At 39.3% G+C, this 21,841-nt stretch overlaps 1 protein-coding gene across 4 annotated transcripts in view; it reads left to right on the top strand.

Moving 5' to 3' along the window:
- Positions 1-166: 166 nt before the first annotated feature.
- MROH2B (maestro heat like repeat family member 2B) overlaps positions 167-21,841 on the top strand; it is a 63,391-nt gene continuing 41,716 nt past the window's right edge. For 3 of the 4 annotated variants that reach the window (XR_009353764.1, XM_059173881.1, XM_059173883.1), the window contains exons 1-16: positions 167-686; positions 2,001-2,062; positions 3,605-3,715; positions 4,998-5,157; positions 5,945-6,043; positions 8,915-9,069; positions 11,402-11,542; positions 11,922-12,014; positions 12,102-12,171; positions 13,851-13,964; positions 15,260-15,333; positions 17,785-17,907; positions 18,600-18,713; positions 20,228-20,384; positions 20,530-20,570; positions 21,386-21,527. Coding sequence is in view for 3 of the 4 variants with exons in the window: in XM_059173881.1 (XP_059029864.1) it covers positions 659-686; positions 2,001-2,062; positions 3,605-3,715; positions 4,998-5,157; positions 5,945-6,043; positions 8,915-9,069; positions 11,402-11,542; positions 11,922-12,014; positions 12,102-12,171; positions 13,851-13,964; positions 15,260-15,333; positions 17,785-17,907; positions 18,600-18,713; positions 20,228-20,384; positions 20,530-20,570; positions 21,386-21,527 (1,684 nt within the window). In the remaining variant the exon portion in view is untranslated. Of the gene's footprint in view, positions 687-1,202; positions 1,442-2,000; positions 2,063-3,604; positions 3,716-4,997; positions 5,158-5,944; positions 6,044-8,914; positions 9,070-11,401; positions 11,543-11,921; positions 12,015-12,101; positions 12,172-13,850; positions 13,965-15,259; positions 15,334-17,784; positions 17,908-18,599; positions 18,714-20,227; positions 20,385-20,529; positions 20,571-21,385; positions 21,528-21,841 lie in introns of all 4 variants that reach the window. The other variant, XM_059173882.1, reaches the window with a different exon arrangement.

The raw sequence follows: 21,841 nt of genomic DNA, 5'->3' as shown, positions 1-21,841 counted from the left end.
AAAAGCCTGAGCCTGGAGTGAGGCCAAGACCCGGACCGAGTGAATGGAGGAAGGAAAGTGGGGAACAGGACGGGGTGGCAGAGAAAGCTTTTGCTTTGCTGCTGTCAGTTGGACATTCTATTCAACTGCCCCTGGTGGGCATTCCGGTCCACTGAGCATGCCCAGTTTGTGTGACTGACTTTCACCAAGTAGAACAATCACCAAGATCACCATAAAGGCTTTACCAACACCAGGCCAGTAAAGTGACCACTGAAAACCATTCCCAAATTTGTGATCAATGGACCCAAGTTTAGGGAGAGGAACTCCTTTGGTCTACAAAAATGCTTTGAGTCCCAGTCTCTAATTTCTTCCTTCTCAGATACTCTGGTCTCCACCCAAGGGACAATATTCGGTGAGATGCAGCCATTTTGTTGGTCAGCAGGAGCTCAGAAGCAAGAAAATGTCATAGTGGTAGAATACAGCGTCATCCTTCTCAGTAGCAGCCCATCGCTGGAAGCTTCCAGATCGTTGTGCCAATCAAGTGGAGGAGGGACTTTCCTTTAGAGAGCCTTATGTGAACATTTTGTGAGAAACTTGTCAACTTGCTTGTTCAATTTTTTAGCCATACTATTTCTGATACTTAGGTGCTGTCTCTTAGAGAGCCTGAAACAGCCAAGACATGACTCAGGACATGGAGGAAACTGTAGGTGAGCATCATGGGATCCTGAGGAGCTAAGTGTTTTGTCTATGTTTTGTCTATGTGATCACATGTCTATGTGGAATGGGGGATTGTGTGAGTCATTGTGGAGGGTCTGTACAACTGAAAGTGTTATAAAAAGTTATGCTAAAGTACGATTATTTCTCTCTACTCCCCTTTTATTCCAAAATAATAAATCGTATTGACTGTAAAGGGGCAGTGATAGACTAGAGCCTGAGAGATGATCATGCCTTACTTTCTTTAAAAATATATAGTCTACATGAAGAGCAAGTACCTACAACACAAAGAAAGACAGTCTTTTATTTACTCTTAAATACTGGAATGGTCCTTTGGAAATATTTTCCCCTAATTTTCAAGCATGTTGCCTATCTGCTTTGCCAAAAAAAGATTGTGCTAAAGGGATCTGTGGCTTGATTTGGAGACTCACCTCCAAGGGTTTCTCTCTTACCAATTTGCCATGTGGCCTGAATTGCTCGATTCCTTTGACTCACATGTTTTTTTTCAGTTTTCTGATGAGAGTTATTCAAATACAAATATGCCTGGAAAGTGCAAGTCAAACTAATTTAGATCATTATCAGAAAACAGAAGGTTCCATTAGCTTGGGACCAGAAGAGGGACTTGGCAAGACCAGAAGGTTAGATGGAGAGAAACAGAGGTAGACAGACTGTGGAAAAGTACAGAGGAGGTGCTGAGGAGGAAATGAAAGTAAACAGCTATATCACACCATTGTCTTCTCATGCTCAGGTAGGGTAGAAGGGTTTCAACTCATGGCATCTGAGAACTGCACCTTGGTAGAGAGGATATATAGGGTGATACCTACATGACAGGAGGGATAAATAGAAATGTAACATTTTTTTTTAATATTTACTTATTTGTTTGAGATAGAGAAAGCACAAGTGAGGGTTGGGGGCCAGAGGAGAGAGAGAAGCAGACTCTCTGCTGAGCAGGGAGACCAATGTGGGGCTCCATCTCAGGACCGTGCAATCATGACCTGACCCGAAGGCAAATGCTTTACTGACTAAGCTACCCAGGTGCACCAGAATGTAGCATCTTTTATCTTCCCCTTCCCCTTTAATTCAGGTTTTGAAAAAAATATACAAAATATCTGTTATTTGCAAGTATGTCAAGCATATAAAATATGAATAAAACTTAGCTCCTGTCATCAGAGAGCTGACAGTCAAGAAGAAGGAGGGTCTGGGACAAAAGAGAGAGAAACAGAGAAGCAAGAGGAAAAAAAAATTTCTGTAACTCTTGCATAGGAATTATAGGAGAGACTTAATTCTTCTTTTTCTGTACATTTTAGAGACTTTGGGAGATATTAACCTCACTCTAGGCATGCTGAACGTGGAAGATAATATTAGCAAGGTAAGGAAAATCTGTTTTCCATTTACTTTTCCTAGTGCAATTATTGCAACATTTCATATTCCTCTTTCTTTGCCTTGACTTCTTTTCTCTCTGGCTTCATACACAGCATTCAATCTTTCAAAAAGTAGTTATAATGGAAGTCATTGTCATGTTTAAACAATGATATTTGGCATTTGAGGAATCATAGTATCCAATTCTGGAAGTTAGCTCAAGAATACTCTTTTCTACAACCTGATACGGAAAGATGTGGAAAGAGGGGGAGGCCATACTTATAACCATAAGAGTCTCCTCCTGTAGAAGCTGAGGGTTCCTATGACAGGCCCCAAAGATCTCCACTACTCATCTGTGATGCTAGTCCACAGTTAGAGATTTATTTCTCTGGGATGGGAGGGCTTTTCTGGCCCCAACAACCTTTTGTAAAATAACAACAGCTACCTCCAAGGGACACTTATCTAGGAAGGAGCACCCGAGAAGCTTTCCAAACACAGTGACTTGTATTATGTTCACCCCCCATACCTCCATGAGGTAGGCATGGCTGTTTCCATTTCACAGCAAAGAGGAGTAAGACCCACAACAGGTACATGACTAGAGCACAAGGTCGTCTGAGTTCAAAACAATGCTCCCAATCATGATCCAAGGCAGCCTCCCTATGAAGGACAGGGTCTACACCTTCATCTCCTAATCTGGTAGACCTCAACCCTGACTGCCTGTTAGAACCCCTTATGCAAAGGGAGTTACTTCCCATCTTCAGCATGGGCATGGTACCTTGAAGGCAACGTGCTTGAGGCTGTTGGGCATTCCAGGACCCCAGTCTCTCATCTACCCGAGACCATGTAGCCACCTATGAGATTTCAAAGAGTCCTCTTACACAACATCTGGTCCAGCCCCATGATTCCAACACTGCGGTCCTGTCCAAAAGAATTCACAAGTTTCTTTCTATAAGGCATGAATAAAGCCAAGGACTTATAAACCTCCCTTAGGATCCAGTTTCAGAGCTTATCAGCCTCTTTGGGAATCACAGTGTGTTTCTTAATAACATAGTCACTTCCCAGTGGTAGGAGCAACGGTCTGGGTAATGAGCATTTCCATTCCCCTGAGTGCCCTACGACTTGAAAGCGACTTTCAAGACTGATACGTTAGGTAGCCTGCTTCCAACTTCAGTTAGATTTTGTCATAGTAATGTAGACAGGTTAAAATAGTTTTCAGAAAGAACTTTGTTTTATGTATAAGCTTTTGTGTCCTAAAGCTGCATATTATGTTCAGGAAGCCCTGATTAAGATGCATTAAAATCCCCCAATCAGGAGAGCACGAGCTGTGACGAGCACCAGGTGTTATACAAAACTGATAAATGATTGGACGCTACATATGAAATGAATGACGGTATGCTAGTTGGCTGACTGAATTTAAATTTTAAAAAGATGTATAAAATCCATTGTGTAGCAGAAACACATTGCTCAGTTTGATGGTGTTAATCATTTGCACTTCGTTTGAATCCTTTAGTTTTGCAACTCAGATTCTGTGTATACACTTGTATGTTCACAGGAAGACATTTATAGTCATCTCACTTCCGTTATTCAGAATAGTGACATCTTGGATGATGCAATCGTCCAACGGTTGATTTATTATGCTTCTAAGGACATGAGAGACAACAATGTAAGTTTGATTCTTAATGATAAATCAATACCAGGGTCGCAACTGGTCTTTAAGTGACCCAAATGCACCCATGTAGATATTTACAAGCTTTTCCTACGTTACTGCCTGAATTGCAAGTCACTTTCATTTGTTTCTTCATGATAACTTGGGTATTATTACAATACTGATTATCCCTTCATAGATAAGGAAACTACAACAAAGTTAAAAAAAAAAAAAAGACTTTAGTGATAATATTATCCATTCCAGTTTTAGATGAGCATGTTGATGTTTGGAGAGATTTTTTTCAAAGTAACTAGAACCCAATTTTCTTGCTTTCCATATATAAATTATTATCTCTCATGTGCCTACTTAGCTACCTATGCTAGGAATTGTATCAGAAAAATTATTTGTAGACATAATTTGAGTTTTAAGGTGTTTTCTTCCAGAAAGGATGTTTACCTGCCAAGGGTACTAACAATTTATGATTAATTTCAGGCCTTGAGATTTGGAGGAGGGGGGCACTTCTGTGATTCCAAGTTGGACTACAGTACATGGAGGGCCAAGCAAACCTTTCATTTAAATGCAGCCTTTTGGAGCCTTAGGCTAAAAGATAAGAAGTGGGATGACCAGGGTCTCACCATTTGTTGGTCTCAAATTCAGTCTATTCTCCCAAAATACTGCACAGGAGTCTCAAATATAGGACTGACATCTCTGGATTTCCAATCATTTCCAGATCTTAACTTAGTAATTCATTCCACCCTATATTGTGATGTTTTGTGAGTATATTTTCTAATAGCTTGTCCAGCTCTTTTGATTGTCTTCAGCAGGAGATTCGATCAAACTTACCTAGTTCAGCACTACCAAAAACAGAAGTTCCTCCAAATATCTCCTCTATCCAAGATAACTGGATCAGAACAATATGAAAACCCAAAGTCCAGACTCCCTGTCCCATTTCCCTTTCTCAATACCCTTCAGGCCTTCAGCCACAGTGATTCCTCATTAACACAAAAAACATAGATCCTGTGTTCATAGTGCCCGATCAATTCGCAAGAAAATGTATTTTGACCTTACGTTTACAAGAACCTTAGTAAAACCTGGTTTTAAAGTTCACTAAAGTTACCTCTGCTGGACAGCTACTGACCCTCACCTTAGAGACTTTCTGCCCTGGGTTTGGAACAGCCTGTTCTGTCCCTATCCCAAAGCATTTGGGGGGAACTTAGAATATTACCTAGACCATCACCTCTCTGCAAACTCCCTCTGCTCTTCCTCCAGTTGTTATTGTTGTCTCCTTTTTCCTCCTCAGATCCTCAGAGAAACCAGAATGCTGGCTGGTGAGGTGTTGGTGTCTCTTGCTGCGCACGATTTCAACTCTGTGATGTATGAAATACAGAGTAACTTCAGGATCCTGGAGCTCCCGGATGAATTCATCGTGCTTGCTCTGGCTGAACTGGCGACCAGCTATGGTACGGAGGGAAGACTCTCCACATTTTCCTGGGAAGTATCCACCCTGACTAACCGTCTAAAACCAGATGGGTGCAAACAGCAGAAAGGAGAGCATTCTTCCCTTCTGCCATGCTCAAGAGCATCGACAGTGGGATTTAGGTGGTTGTTTCTGAGCACAGATGAACCTGATGATGCACCATTAGTCCATGCTGCTCTCTATTTGGCTGAACCCTCTCATCCTCACCATCCCTTTGATCTGGCTTTGTGTTTGCAAAAGCCCTTTTTCCACAAGGCCTCTTCTGCAAACCACTGAACACTTACATGAAGTATGTAAGAGTTTATTAGGATTATTTTTCTATACCACTTTATTTAACAGATATTTATTTATGTATGTATTTAGTTAGTTAGTTTGTTATTTTTATTTAGATTTTTTTATTGAGTATCTATTGCCTGGGCTAGGCCCTGGGAATGCAGCCAAGTTCTGGTGGGAGAGATGGACATTAATCCAACAATTATCCAAACAGGCAATTGCTACAAACAACAGGTACAGCTAGAACCTTCTTTTAAATCAACCACTCCTTGCATGTACTGTAGTCCAACTTGGAATCACAGAAGTGCCCCCTCCTCCAATTCTTTAACTACAGTCAGGCCTTATGGCCAAAGAAGGGGTCCAGGAGAATATCTTCCTGCAGCACCTCACCTGTCTCCCCGAAACAGCTTTGACATGCTCCTTGCTGACGTGGAGAACCACAGAACTCTCCAGTGTGAGAGGATAATGGTTTTCTCCTCTTGTGCCCCTCTTGGCAGTGTCCCAGAGTATCCCCTTCATGATGATGACCCTGCTAACCATGCAAACCATGCTCAGGCTGGCCGAAGAGGAGAAGATGAAGGGAGTTTTCTGTATTGGTGGGTATTCCTATGGTTTCCTCTTTGTTATGACCAGACTATGAATTGAGCAAATGTTTTATTTTTCCTTTTTTTTTTTAAAGATTTTCTTTATTTATTTGACAGAAAGAGATCACAAGTAGGCAGAGAGGCAGGCAGGCAGAGGGAGAGGGGGAAGCAGGCTCCCCACTGAGCAGAGAGCCTAATGTGGGGCTTGATTCCAGGACCCTGAGACCATGACCTGAGCCGAAGGCAGAGGCTTAATCCACTAGCCATCCACGCACCCATTATTTTTCCTTTTACTCTAGTTTTGTTCTATTCGCTAATAATAATAGCTACCATTTACTGAGTGCCTACCACATGGAAGTTTCTCTGCAAGGACTTGTCTCTCTAAGTCCTCAAGCAATTATAATTCTCTCTGTCTCAATTCTCAAAGCAAGGTAAGTACTATTACCCCCTCCCCCCATCATTTTACAGATGAGAAACAGAGAGTCATGGAAATTAAGCAATTTCCTTAAAGTGGTGACTGTCAGTGAAATGGAGAGGTGGATGTGACTGAGGTCTATACACTTTCCACTGCCTTATATAGCCTCCATTTCTACTAGCCTCCTTCTTTAATTGGATCACACTCTTCCCACAATGGTTCTGGGAGCTCACCAGTTCTTAGCAGTAGGCCAAATGTTGGCATCGATGTATAATGCAATGTTGTAATAAAGATAAGTAATCAATCTAATCAAAGTACAAGCACTCATAAAATTAAGGAAAACAGGTAAGCAAACCATGGGTCACAATTTCCATCTACCCCAAAATTGAAATACATCCAGAGTAACGAAGAGTCTGCAGAGAAGAAAATGGCCCTGGAATTTGCAGGGAAAAAAAACATGTACAGCACAGTGAGAGGCTTCTTGGTTGAGTCTGGAGATCTGGGCTCCTCTCCTTGATCATCCTCTGAACCATCCTCTCTCAATCTCATTTTCACATCTAAACACATTAAATAAAGGGATTGCTAGGATCCCTCTCCCCTCTAAAGCCCTCTAACACTATGATTTTGTAATATTTAAAAGGCTGTGCTGTCAGGAATGTCATCTTTACCTCTCAACCAAGACTTGTGTGTTCTGTTTTGGCCATTTCTTTTCTGCCCTGTATGGAAGCAATATTTATATCTGGTATATCATGAGAATGTACTATGTGCCTGAATACTGCCTTGGGTATTTTAAGATTATTATTTCCTTTAACCTCACAGCAACCCCATTAGGTAAGTAACATTTTTCCTTTGTTTTACTGATGAGAAAATTGAGGCATAGAAATTTAAGAGCTTGCCTGCAGTCATACAGCTGGTGTATGGCAGAGCCAGGATTTGAACTATGACAGTCTGGCTCAAGAACTTGAGCAATTATACTAGATTAGCCCACTTTTCAATACTTTTTATTTTTCCTACTTACTATCACAGCTAACACTGTGTTCTTGCAAGTAAACTTTGGTGCTTGTAATAGCATTTCTACCTGCAATATCAATAACCCAATAGGGAAAAGGAAATAAAACTAGAACTCATCACAGCATCAAAAAAGGATTCTCTGCCTTTGTGTTATAAAGTTATCTAGTGCCCTTTGGTCTTAAAGCAACTTTTGCCTGGCTACCACTAAAGAATAGGTATATAATTTCATAGTCATCCATCCGTCTATCTAGCTATTCATTTAATCAGCCAATAAGCAGACATCCTGCTCATTGCTTCAGATACTGTCAAGAGATAAGACATCCTTTCCCTCATGTTGATTTTGGCCAGTACAAGACAAGCGCGCACACACACACACACACACACACGAGATTATGACAATGTATAGCAGAAGATTATCAGTTGGAAAGGAATATGAATGAGTCAATACATGGCCAGCTCTAAGGTACTGAGGGTCTTTCCAGAGTATTTTTTGCATATGAAGAGTATTTTTTGCATATGAAGAGTAAACTATGACTTTTCTTCATCATCTAGTGAAACAAGAGAGCTGAAGGAACAAATAATATTATTTAATACACTTGATGCAAATATGGGCTCGTGGTCCAAATGATATTTTTGCAAGCCCAACATTTTTTATTTTATTGAAGTGAAACAGACCCTTGGAAAAACATACCAATCAGAAGTGTACAGGTTGATGTGTTGTCACAAAATGAACTTACTTGTATGACCGCCACTCAGGTCAAGAAGTGGGAGATTACTAATAACCCAGAAGCCCACCTCATCTTTCCTGCCAATCATCATGATCTCTATCCTTTCTAAGAGTAACCACAAGCCTGACTTCTAACACCATAGCTTAGTTTCACCTATTGTGAAATTCATACATGCTGTTGTGTGAAGCTGTCTGTGTTCACTTCTGTCTACTATTACATGTCTATACTACAGTTTGTCCATTCTACTTCCTGACGGACATTTTTCTGTTTTCTGTTTGAGACTATGACCCACCCCCCAAAGTGAATATGAACATTCTAGTACAAGTTTTTTAGTGCCTATATGTTTGTGTATCTAACCAACTGCATACTTAGGAGTGGAATTTCTGGGTCATAAGGAATATATATACAATCTTTTCTAAAGTGTTTGTACCAGTTCACACTCCCCGCAGCCGTACTTGAAAACACCAGCTGCACCTTAGTCTTACCAACATTGACGTTGTCTGAAATTTTAGGAATTCTATATCGTTTGTTGTATTATCTCATTATGGTTTTAACTTACATTTCACTAATGTGGCTGAATACTTTTTATATGTTTATTTGGTACAGTCATATAACATTTTATAGAAACTATCACACATTTGTTAATTATCAGTACACTCTTCTCAAAGTATTTTATGGGCCCTCCCATCTTGGTATTTTTCTCAGTCTGTGATTGTTTTTAAAATGCAGCCCTTGAGAAGTTCAGCAAAGCCATTTACAAATATGTCAACCACTGGAGAGACTTTCCCTATCCAAGATTGGATGCCAACCGACTATCTGACAAGATCTTCATGCTGTTCCGGTATATAATGGAGAAGTGGGCCCCCATTACCTCGCCCATCCAAGTGAGTGGGGGCCTTGACATGCCCCAAGAGAGCTCTCCTTCCATGCTACTTCAACTTCCTCCCCTTTTTGACATGATCATTAATCTCAGTTGTTTGGAAAGCTATGAGTTGTGTTTTTATCAGGTTTATCAACACTTTTGTTTTTCCTGTTTCAAATCACTATTTATTCATTTTTGAGCTAATATTTATTGTGTCCCCATGACATGCCAGGCACTGTCCCCCCACCCTGGAGAGACAGCAGGGATTGAAAGACCAAAATCCCCACTCTTGTGGAACTGACATTCCAGTATGTGGAAAGAACAATGACTAACTAGAGATGCGTAAAATAAAGAGAAATTCAGTATTTCATGTCTTATAACCCATATTTGGGCTGAGTCACTCTTTAGGAAAAACAAGAGCCAACAAAAATCTCCCATGTCTAGGAAGATGACAATGAAATAAAATATCTAAAGGACATGCATGACTACTTCAAAAGATTGAAATGCCTTGTGCAGAAGACATTACAAAGGGTGTGCACATGGTATCCCATGCCTATCTTGCTTAATCAGTATAATTTTTAAATGGAGAGTAAATTACATCCTATTTAGGTCTTTTATTCCTATATTTAAAAGATGTAGCACTTTTCTTCTCTAGCTTAGTTTCTTTTCTATACTTTAAGCTACCAAAACATTTATTTTTTTTAACACGCTGAGGTAGTTAAATCATTAGCAAACTTGGAACTTTTAAAATATCCTGTAAAAGTCTTTTCTTTAAGGCACCTGAAAAACACAATTCAATACAAATCCTCCAAGTACTTTCCTAGCTTCCCACAGAAAGAGTTAGACAAGTGACAAGAAAGTGCACACAGTAATGAGGGAACAGAGAGAGAGAGAAGCACTTAAATCCTGTGGCGAGTAGTGCAAAGGCCGTGACATTGAAACTGAGCTTGCAGCCTATAAAGATGTTCACCCAAGCAAAAGGCATTCCCTAAAGAGGCCATAAAAGTTGCTGAAGCAGACGCTGGAGACAGGATAACATGCACACTTGAGTGAGTCCAGTAGAAGAGAGGGAAGGGGAGAAGAGAACGGAGATATAAAGAAGCAGAAACAAATAAAACCAGGAAAGATTTTGGTCTTAGTCACATAATGATGAGTCTTGAATGCTACACAGGAGTTTGGACATATATATATATATATATATATATATATATATATATATAAGAAATAATAAACCTTTGGAGGGTTCTAAGCAAAGAGAATGAGATCTTAGAAACTAAGAAAGGAATAATTTTCAAGAAGCAAAAGGAGATGTTACAGTGCTCAAGCGAGAATAATCTTGAAAGGAGACCATTGCTTGGAATTGTCCAACTGCTCAGAAGAATCATCCAGCTGACACACGGTTGAGTGAAATAAATGGTTGTTATTCTGAACCACTAAGTTCTGAGATGGTTTGATAGACAACAAAACTTAGTTGACAGAAAAAAAAAATTCATCACCTAATATTATGTAGAAAAGCAGAATATAGAACAGTATATTAAAGAATGGTATCAGTTTTTTAAAAATTAAAATGTATAAAGGAAACGTAGGGAAGAATAAGTAAAATTAATTAAAAAAATATTAAAGTACACCAAAGAATGATTATCTATGGATACTGTCGGCAATGTGAATACTGTGTTTTCTTCTTCATAACTTTTGTGATTTCTAAATTTTTCCAGTCAACCTATTTACATTTATATTTTACACTTGTTTGTTTTTTATATCAGCAGAAGCCAGAGTGGACTGAAGAGTAAATGAGAGGTGGGAAGTAGAGATGGCAAACGTAGACCTCTCTTTCAGAAAATTTTGCTTTTTGTTTGTTTGTTTGTTTCAAGTTTTTATTTAAATTCTAGTTAACATATAGTGTAATATTGGTTTCATAGGTAGAATTTAGTGATCACATAATTTTTTGGAAAAAAGAAAGAAACAGAATTGGGGTCAGAGTGATTTGGAATTGAAGAGTTTTTTAATATAAGGGAAATTTTCAACTTATTAGTATATTGAAAGAAAGTGACTAGTGGACTAGTGGAGAAAGTCACTCCACTAGTGACTAGTGGAAAAAGGTTAAAGAAATAGGAAGGGGACAAATATGGAAATGAGTATCAGTAGAGATACAGATGTAGACAGAGCTAAAAATACAAACATAACTATAACTGCTTCGTGCAATGATTTTAACCTAAACATTTTTCAAAGAATTCTTTCTTGGTTGGAAGCAGTGAGGAAAATTGTGTGGGCTGTCTAAAGCTCCAGGTATTCTGAGAACTGTACAAAAAGCTCAGTGAAGTCTTAGACGTGGTATTCGTTGGCTGCCTCTGCAGACTTTGGCCATCGTTAAGGCACACGGCCCCACGGTGAGCCTTCTGCTTCATCGGGAAGATCTCTGTGACTATGCCCTGGACCAGGTACCCTGGCTCCTGAACCAGTATAAAGACAAAGAGATTGATTTCCACGTCACTCAGGTAAGAGCCACACCCTCAGGGAACCGATTCAGAGAGTCTATCCACAACCATCCTGGAAGACAGTAAGTCTCCAGAGGTCCTAAGGAACTGAGATACTGGTTTGGGCAGTTGAACTTAAATACGTTTTGAGAAACATGAGGTAGAGAAGAGGTGGGCATAGCTGGGTGATGGAATATCCAAAAAAGGGATTAAGAATTTTCTTTTCAAGTTGCTTAGACACTGACTAAGGCAGGGGGTTCAGAATCACTAAAGAAAATTGTGACCACAGGAAGGTTATAGGTTTGTTCTCCTCACAAAAACCGTAATTATTTGTCTTCCACATCCTGTGCTGCTGCTTCATGGGCAGCCTCCAACTAACCTTTAAGAGCTTCCATTCCAGAGTCTAAAACAAATACTGACCGCGGTGGTCCTTTATGACACTGCCCTTCCAAAGGGCTTGAGAAAGACCATCTTTATCAGTTTACTCCACCAGGTAAGAAAACCCTGCTGTCAGATCTGATTCATTTCCTCTGGTTTTCTGTTTTTAACATCTGCCGCCTGATTCTTCTTTCTCACTCAGGTGTGCAGAGTTCCAGAGCCTCCTGTAAAGGAAAATGAAATTGAAGCTTCAAGCTGTTTCCTCATTCTAGGTAGGACCTAGCAACCAGAGGGTTTTTAACAAAAATGTCTCGCAGCGATGATGACAACTGTGATGAAGGATGTGCAAACTGTCGCACACACAGACACACACACACACACAATTCTTTCAACTCATGGTATCCTGTGCCTCTTCCTACCCTTCCAGTCCCAAGAGAAGCACAACAGATAGATAACCAATCACCCTGGTTTGCCTGGAACTAATGGACTTCCAGGGATAAAACGTTCAGTTCTAAAACCAGAAAATTTCCATACACATTTTGAGAATTAACCCCTTTATCAAATACATGGTTGGTAAATATTTTCCCCATCCCATCTGTTGCTTTTTCATTTTGTTAATGGTTTTTGTGGGGGGTTTTCTGCCGAGCAAAAGATTTTTGGTTTGATACAGTCTTGCTTATTTTTGTCTTTGGTGCTTCTACTTTTAGTGTCAAATCCAAAAAAATCATTGCCAAGACCGATGTCAAGGAGCTCACCACCTATGTTTTCTTCCAGGAGTTTTATGGTTTCAGGTCTTACTCTCGTGTCTTTATTCTGATTTGATTTTTGTATATGGTATAAGGTAGGGATCTAGATTCACTCTTTTGTATGTGGCTGTCCATTTCCCAACATCATTTATTGAAGAGACTATCCTTGCACTGTTATGTATTTTTTACTCCTTTGTCAAAAATTAATGGACTACATATGCATGAATTTATTTCTGGGCAAACCAAGGTGAGCTGGCAATCCTAGGGATAGGAAATGCTTTTTTCCTTGGTATTTGAGCCTATTTCAAACTGTGTCAAACCCAAAGTCACGCCATTTCTCCCTCATCATCTCTTAATATACATTCCTTGTCTCCCTCTCACTCTCTTCTTCACTCTTTCCCCTTCCTTCTTGTTCTCACATCACAATCCCACCCACTGTCTAGTTGAAATACCTGGTGCAGGTCATAAAGGAGGCACCAAGTTCTTGGAGTCAGCATACAAATTATGTTCCAACATAGACCCTGAAAAGTAAGGACCAGAGCAATCCCATACCTCCCATACCTCTACCTCCACCTTCCCCAAAATATGTCATTTCTACTACTTCACTGCATTACCTTTCTATTATGTTCTAGTTATTCCCTATTATGTTCTAGTTTTTCCTATGTTTCTATTCTATCCTCTGTTTTATGCACACCCTATTACCTGCTTCACTCAATCTCTAATAGTTCAAAACCAAACCACTTTCTTCCAATCAGGCCTTTTCTCTTTCTTCCCTGCTTCCTGCCTTACCTTGTAGCTCCCCAGCTTCCGAGCTGGTGAAGCATCACTCCAGTCTCCGCCTCCATGTTCACAAGTTGTCCTCCCTGTGTCTCCTCTCCTTTTCTCATCTCATACTGAATTAGGGCCCACCCATAACCTCATCTTAATTTGATTCCATCTATTAAAAAAAAAAAACTAACTTCCAAATATTTATACATATTCCATATTTATATGTATGAACAGATGTGGACCTAGGTATATAAATCTCTCTGAGTGACCAAACTGCTTAATTTTGTGATACTAAAGATGCACTGATGTAATAAAATCTAGTACCAACCAAAGAGTGACTTTGAAAATCTCCATGGAATTCTGCTTTTCCCGTTCACAAGTGTTTTATCAAAGGTGAAAATGAGTTCTTATGACTCCAGTATTTCTTAAACCTGCAGCCCATTCCAACCCTGCAGACCTGATGGAATTTTTTGATGAACAAATGAGGAATAATAATGAAACCATTCGAATGGGAATTTTGACTTTGTTAAGATCGGCTATCAATGCTGAGGGTAAGCAAGGAAATGAAGCCAGAGTGGTTTATTTTGTCCCAAGAAGGAAACTGAAGCCTATGCATTCGCTAACTTTATTCTATGTCTTTGGGGTGTTTGTAGTACAATCTACTACTTTAAGATTCTATTTTATTTGAGAGGGAGAGAAAAAGAGGGTGTGAAAGCATGGGGGGAGGGGCAGAGGGAGAGGGAAAAGCAGACTCCCCACTGAGCAGGGAGCCTGATGAGGAATTCGATCCCAAGACTCTGAGCTCTTGACCTGAGCTGAAGGGAGACACTTAACTGACTGAGGCACTCGGTGCCCCTATAAGCCACTACATTTTCAGTTTCCTCTCTTCTTTTCAGTTACCTCTTCTTTTGTGATACTTATGGATATATGTAGGTAAGAAGAAGTAGAATTCTTGAAAATCAAATTTTAAATCTAGAAGATCTAGTAGGCTGGCCAAGTGGCCCAATAAATAGATGGAGGTGGGAGGAATGCACAATATTCTAGAGATTAGTGCATTTAGAAAACAGCAGAATTTAATGAAATATCATATTTCATTAATTCCAAAAAGCACACATTTTCATGATATTGGAATGCATCTCATAATTGATAGCATCTTTAATTATAATAAGCCACTACTAGCTTTTTTGGTACAATATAAAATAGTGGTATCTCATAAGATTGATGATATCTTGGATTCAATAAAATATGAGAATTCCTTTTTATCCTATATTATAATAGTTCAAAAAATTTAAAAAATTCAGTTATCCCTGAGATTTACTGAAGAATCAGAAGACAAGAAATATGAAGTAGTCTCACAAAATTTAAAACTAATCTGTGGACGTGATGTGTGGAGTCCACTTTTGAACCTAACATTTTAGACAAAATGAAACCTAATATAATATGGAGCAAAGAGAGCAATAAATATCTTTCAAAAACTGAAAAAGAAGAGAGGTGCCCAAGTGGTTCACTGGGTTAAGGTCTGCCTTCAGCTCAGGTCATGATCCCAGGGTCCTTGGATCAAGTGCCATTTTGTCGGGGGGGTCCCTACTCAGTGAGGAGTCTGCTTCTCCCTTCTCTTCTGCACCAACCCCCCTGCTCATGCACTCTCACACTCTCTCTCTAATAAATTAATAAAGTCTTTTTTTAAAAAATGGAGAAGAGGGTAAGAGGAAATTGAATAACATAAAATGTTATGGACAAAAGACTTTGCAATTATGTGCCATAACTCTAATGGGTTTTCATCAATCCTAGAACAGACTGTACTCCTACTGAACCTGGCCTCTTAATTTCTCTCCCTGTCCTTCAGAACCCAAGTTGCGGGATCACATCACTTCAATTGAAAGAACAGTCAAAGTTGTCATGGGTGACCTCAATATAAAAGTAAGAGAAATAATGGGGACTTTGATTTTGTTGATGGTAGTTTTAGGAATTAATGAAATGGTTTTGATTCTTTAAGAGTCTACTTTAATGATGAATCACAGGCCTGTACCACTGAAACAAATAATACATTATATGTTAATGAAATTATTTTTTTAAAAAAGAATCTACTTTAAGATTGCTTTATAAAGAGCTCAAGGATGAATTCTAATTTTAATAGAAATCAATCTTTCCCCAAAAGATAAACTATATCAAGGTAAAGTTCTAAATTACATTCAGTTCAAGAGCTTCTCAGTAGAAAAAAAGATTTTTGCCCAGAGCATCACACTGCTACTCTCTTTAAATGGTTTAAAAATTGCTAATTATATAAATAATGTACCTTCCTACAAAAAATAATAACCCCTAAGTATGTTTTGTTTTTGTTTTTGTTTTAGCTTAGATATCTTATTTTCCAACTAGGGAAATCTAAAGCAAATCTTGCACATATATTGCACAATATTTCCTGATTATTTGATTAAAGTAGTCCATATTAGAAAAGATATATAACTTGTACTAGAATGAACAAAAAAATAGAAATTACTGCATTTTTTTATTAAAACCATATTTTGTTTGGATCAAAGCCCTATACAGAAACCAATGAAAAGAAGAAAACTCCCCTATGAGACTTTTATCTGTAATGACTATAACAAAAGTTAAGCAATAAATAACAGTAATTATGCTAAGTGGAATAAATCAGAGAAAGACAAATATATGATTTCACTCATAGGTGGAATTTGAGAAACAAAACAGGTGAACACAGGGGAAAGAAAAGAGAGAGAGAGAAGCAAACCATAAAACAGACTCTTAAGGATAGAGAACAAACTGAGGGTTGCTAGAGGAGAGGTGGGTGGGGAATGGGTTAAATAGGTGACGGTCATGGCGCCTGGGTGGCTCAGTGGGTTAAGCCGCTGCCTTCGGCTCAGGTCATGATCTCAGGGTCCTGGGATCGAGTCCCGCATCGGGCTCTCTGCTCAGCAGGGAGCCTGCTTCCTCCTCTCTCTCTGCCTGCCTCTCTGCCTACTTGTGATCTCTCTGTCAAATAAATAAATAAAATCTTTAAAAAAAAAAAATAGGTGACGGTCATCAAGAAGGGCACGAGGCATTATATGTAAGTGATGAATCGCTAAATTCTACTCCTGAAACTAATATTATACTATATGTTAACTAACTAGAATTTAAATTAAAAATTGAAACAAAAATAAATACATAAGACATAATAACTTTTTTAAATTAAAAATTTTAAAAACAGTGATGTAATTATAGATAAAAGCTCAGACCAGGAAATGGCCAAGCCAATCAAAAAATGACTAAAAGAGTTTAGGGTAAAGTGAAAGAGGACAGAAACTTTAAGGAAGTCTAATTCCCCAGGCAAAAATAGAGAATTATAATTTTTCCCCCTCATTTAGGTAGACTACTGGTATATTTATGCTATTTACTACTTTGTGGTAGTAAATTATTCTTTTTTTCCAACTCTCCATTATAAGACCCATTCAGTAAAGAATTAGATCTGAGGGGCACCTGGGTGGCTCAGTGGGTTAAGCCTCTGCCTTCAGCTCAGGTCATGATCTCAGGGTCCTGGGATTGAGCCCCACATCGGGCTCTCTGCTCAGTAGGGAGCATGCTTCCCAACCCCACCCCACCTCCGCCTGCCTTTCTGCCTGCTTGTGATCTCTGTCTGTCAAATAAATAAATAAAATCTTAAAAAAAAAAAAAAAAGAATTAGATCTGAGTTTTCTATCCTCCAGGGAAGCAATCCAATAAACAAACTTAAATATTTAAAAATTATAGTACAGGTTCATAATCTCTTGTTCTAATCCCTGGGGTCAGATATATTTCAGAATTTACAACCATCCTGATTTTAGAAAGACATTACTGTGACTGTAGCCACAATCAAAGTCATTAATATCTCTGCAAGAAAATATGTGCAGATCTACACTACACAGATTAAGTAAAGACTACAAACAGTTTTCAAATAGTTGAGTTGGGTTTTGCCACCTAATGAGTTAGGGCCAGACTCATGAAACAAAATTCCAGCATCCAGAGTTTTTTGGGTTTTGAAATTGTAGATGAAGGATTATAGATGTAGAGTTCATTGTGCTATTGTTCATTGAGAATTTTAAAAGCAAGACAGTGTTTTAACCCATAATACCAACATTTCATAATGTACCGTAACAGAACATATGTCCTGGGAGCAAAGGAGAATAATTTTTGGTTAAAGAAGGCATTTCCTGTAACCCTTAAGTCATAAGCTATAGCTGGCTTCCTGCTCCATCTATGTGAGTCCCACCATTCAACGGATACTCCTTTTCGGGAAGGTTCTCACAAATGATCCATAAAAGTTAAAGAATAGGAGAAGCTAAATTATTGTTCTGCCCAATGCAGTAAAATGCTGCAAATGCATTTTTTTGATTCTAGGTGAGGAATTCCACTCTCCTCCTCATTCAAACCATGTGTGAGAAATGCTTCATTGAAGCCCGGGAAGGATGGCCACTGATTGAATATATCTTCTCCCAGTTTGCCATGTCCAACAAGAACCTGGTATGAAGAGGGTGCAGCTTTGAAAGCTACCCTGTAACAAGGGCAGTTAACTAGGGCTCAATTCAATGACTAATTTAGAACTTCTATTTCAGTCTTATCACTTTTATCAATAAATTTTTCAGCCTCTAGCCTTCTGAGTTCTCTTTCACTGGTATCACTTAGAGCTTATGATAAATTCGAGGTAGGTGAAATCATGGTTTTTCCCAGAGGAGGCAATCTATCCTCAAAACCTTGAGGCAGGGGTGGAGAAAGTGAATTACTTCTGAGAAAACAGAAGACGTCCATACTTGCCAAATGGGGGTTAACTTCCTAAAAAGCATGTACGTAAGATGGGGATCTTAGTAAGTCCATGATAGCCGAAATCACAGTCCACTCCACTAAGAGGCTGTGTCTTTGAAAATTTTGCACCTGAGACAATAGCAAAGGCCTGAGAGAGAGAGGGAATGTCCGTAGTTCAAGGACCATCACAATTTTTGCTTTTCTGCTTTATCCAGCAGTGTCTGTTCCAACCAATTCCTCCAAGGTGCACTTTAAAACAGAAGTTAAGTACTGAAGACCAAAACTGCTGGGTTCCATGAGCCCCTTGAGTGGCTGTATTGTCCTCCCCAGAGTCTGAGAGCACATCCAAGTAAGGTCAGAGGGAACCAGCAGGAAGGATTATTAACAGGTCTCCTGTTTCATCTTTCTTAAAGGAAAAACCAATGAAACCTAACTCCCATGAGATTGAAAAGGGAGAGGAATCTGTCCGGGAAACAAGCCTCGAGGTCTTAAAAACCCTAGACCCACTGGTCATTGGAATGCCCCAGGTAAGTGGTCTTCTGTCACGACTGACAGTTACTTGGATCATCTCTCCAAAGCTCTGCCCATTTAGGAGTAAAAACATGAATTAGTCCTTCATGTGCTGTCATCAGCTTTTTGATGCTCTGATTCAGTGAAGTACATTGCAATGCTCAGTGCCCAGAATAGAGTAGTTCCTCAAAAGCACCTCTTATTCCCCTAGCATACCTAGACATATCGTCAAGTGGTGAGTAGAGATTCTAATTCAGTGAATGCTAAACTTTCCCCATTCATCTGGGAAGGTGTTGAAAGCACACATTCTCGGGCCACAGCTGACACTTGAAAATAATCTATACCTTAATGGGAGGAGCCTTGGAATCTGTATTTTTCTCAAGCAAAATAACCTGAGAGAAAGGATTAAATGGCCAGAAATGCATGGCATGGACAAGAGATAAGCAACAGACCAGTTTAAATGGATCAGAGGCTTCATCTAGGATGGCATTTTAAAGTGTGATTCTTGGATTGATTATCTAAGGTATTTATTTAAAACATAGATGTCCAGGCCATATCCCACATCCACTGAATCAGCATTCTGTGCATAGGGCCCATGAATCTGCATGCAAACACGTCCCAATATATCTGCTACATACTAAAGATTGAAACATTTCCATGTAAAAGCAAATAATGAAAAGAAGTGTAGGACCAGACTCCTGTGGGCCTGAAATGCCAAAGTCCTACCTTGTGACTGATGAGCCATTCAAAATGTTAAGCAAGTGCTAAATATAAATATAAAATAACTGTGAGAGATCAGTGGATTTACATAGGAGCAGACTAAATGGAAAGAGAGTGAGCACGAGATCAGATGTAACTCCCAGGAACTGGGCAGCGTCATGAGAGTAGGAAGGAAATATGGAAGGGCATGGAAGATCTTATAATGAAAAAAAAAAAAAAAAAAAAAGACAGGGCTTGGTGATTAAATCTGGATGGCAAGACAAAGGGAAGGGTCCATGTTGACCCCAAGGTTTCCACGAGGACAAGGTAGTTTTCCAGAGAATACAAAACGGACTGACTAAAGAAAACAAGTGTTGCCAGAACTCCAGAGCAATAAGGTCAGCACCTAGAGCAGCCCATTCACTATCCATTCCCAGTCATTCTCTCTGAGCAACACACTCCAGTCTTGGGGTTTGGGGACATACGTGACTTATTGTGGGTTGCCACACTGACAAAGGACTTGGTGACCCTTGGTGAGTGGAGCCCAGGTGTACTAGACTTCCTTCCTGCACTGCCTAGAACAGTTCTTCACAAGAAAGAATTGTCCTGCCCCAAATTCCAGCAGCAAACCCATGCAGACATGCTGAGTAACACTCACTACAACCAACACCTGAACACGAATGTGTACATGAATGTGAACATGAATGCAGAGATTTCATTTTGATTTGGCCTGAAGAGCAAAAAAAATAACAGGTGAGAGAACATGCTCTTCATCAGAGGGAGAAATCATGGACAAATCCGAAATCTTTGCATCTTGCCTTGTTTTCCCCAGGTGCTGTGGCCAAGAGTCCTGACTTTTGTAGTTCCTGCAGAATATACAGGGACTCTGGACTACCTGTTTAATATCATCAGAAGCTTGATTATGGCAGAAGAGAGGAAGAAGAATGATGCCAAGGAGTCAACAGCACTTGTCATCTCCACCGGAGCTGGTGTGTGCATACAAAAACAAAGCAAAACACTTCTTTTATGCAAGGCTCATTTCCGGAATGGCTATAGTGCTTTGCTTATATACCCAACCCCAATCTGAATTCTCTAGCCCCCACAGCAATAATGGAAACCACTTTCTCTTTCCAGTGAAACTTCCTTTGCCCCAGCAGCTACTGGCCAGACTTCTGGTGAGTGAGTTATGAATAACTAATATGGGAGAAATTTAGGCCAATATAGATCATTCAGTTCTAAATAAATCTCAATAAAAATTACACAGCAAGTCCAAACCAAAAGAAACACTAAAATGGCATAATAAATGTCCTGCTACACTAATGACACTCATTAAAATTATTGGCAAGATTATCTTCTCGCTCTGAAATGCTCGTTAAACTTAATTTATTATTTTAAAATAAGCATAGACTGAATTTGAGTCCCGAGTGCCATTCAAATAAATTCCACATCTATTATTTAGATTTCCTTCTTTCCTTTTCCTTCCTATATGTAGCATTTGCTCAGATACCATTTCCACGTGTCTTTATTTGATCAATAAATGTAACTAAGTGTTGGTACCTTCTATTTATTTTTGCTTGATAATTTCTATGTATTTTTTCCCCTTTATCCTCAGATGCAAATTAGGGGGGGGGTTGTTTAAGTATTAGCTTTGCTCTAAAATAAGAAATAGGGGGCGCCTGGGTGGCTCAGTGGGTTAAGTCTCTACCTTTGGCTCAGGTCATGATCTCAGGGTCCTGGGATGGAGACCCGCATCAGGCTCTCTGCTCAGCAGGGATCCTGCTCTCCCCCACCCACCTATTTGTGATCTCTGTCTTGTCAAATATATAAATAAAACCTTTAAAAAAAAATAAGTAAGAAATAGACTGACGTTTGGTTGAGAGATGGTCTAATGTAGGAATCAAGGGCATCCAGGACAGCGATAAAAGGAAAAGGCAGGTGGACCTTTTAAATACCCCTGCAGTTGATTAACTTTTTATCTTCCATTTTTCAGGTAATATCTATGCTTGCCAGTTTAGGGAAATTATGTGGGGCTGGTGCAATAGGACTTTTGAAGATACTGCCTGAGATAATTCACCCCAAGTTGGTAAACCTGTGGAAAACACGTTTTCCTGAGCTCCTGCAGCCTCTGGAAGGTACAAGGGAGTGGAATCAGGTCTTTATCGAAAGAGGCAAGAGCATAAAGAAATGAGGCACCACTTCTCTGCCTGAGGTTCATTTGAGGCGATTAAAACAATGAACTTGATGTGCAAAGTAAACAGCTATATTTTTTCCTTGATTCCTTATGTTCTAATTCTCTACCACATATTTGTACTACAGGAGGATCCAGTGGGTAATATTCTTAGCAGAAACTTTTACTTTTGCTCTGGTCTTTTTCTCCTATTTAGACAAACTCCCTTTTGGTATTGTTCTAAAAAGTCATTACTATTTATGTTAGAAAATTAAAATA

This window comes from Mustela lutreola, chromosome 5, assembly GCF_030435805.1.
Source record: "Mustela lutreola isolate mMusLut2 chromosome 5, mMusLut2.pri, whole genome shotgun sequence".
NCBI classification, from domain to species: domain Eukaryota; kingdom Metazoa; phylum Chordata; class Mammalia; order Carnivora; family Mustelidae; genus Mustela; species Mustela lutreola.
The sequence above is the reverse complement of the archived record's forward strand: the minus strand, read 5'-3'. Positions and strand labels throughout refer to the sequence as shown.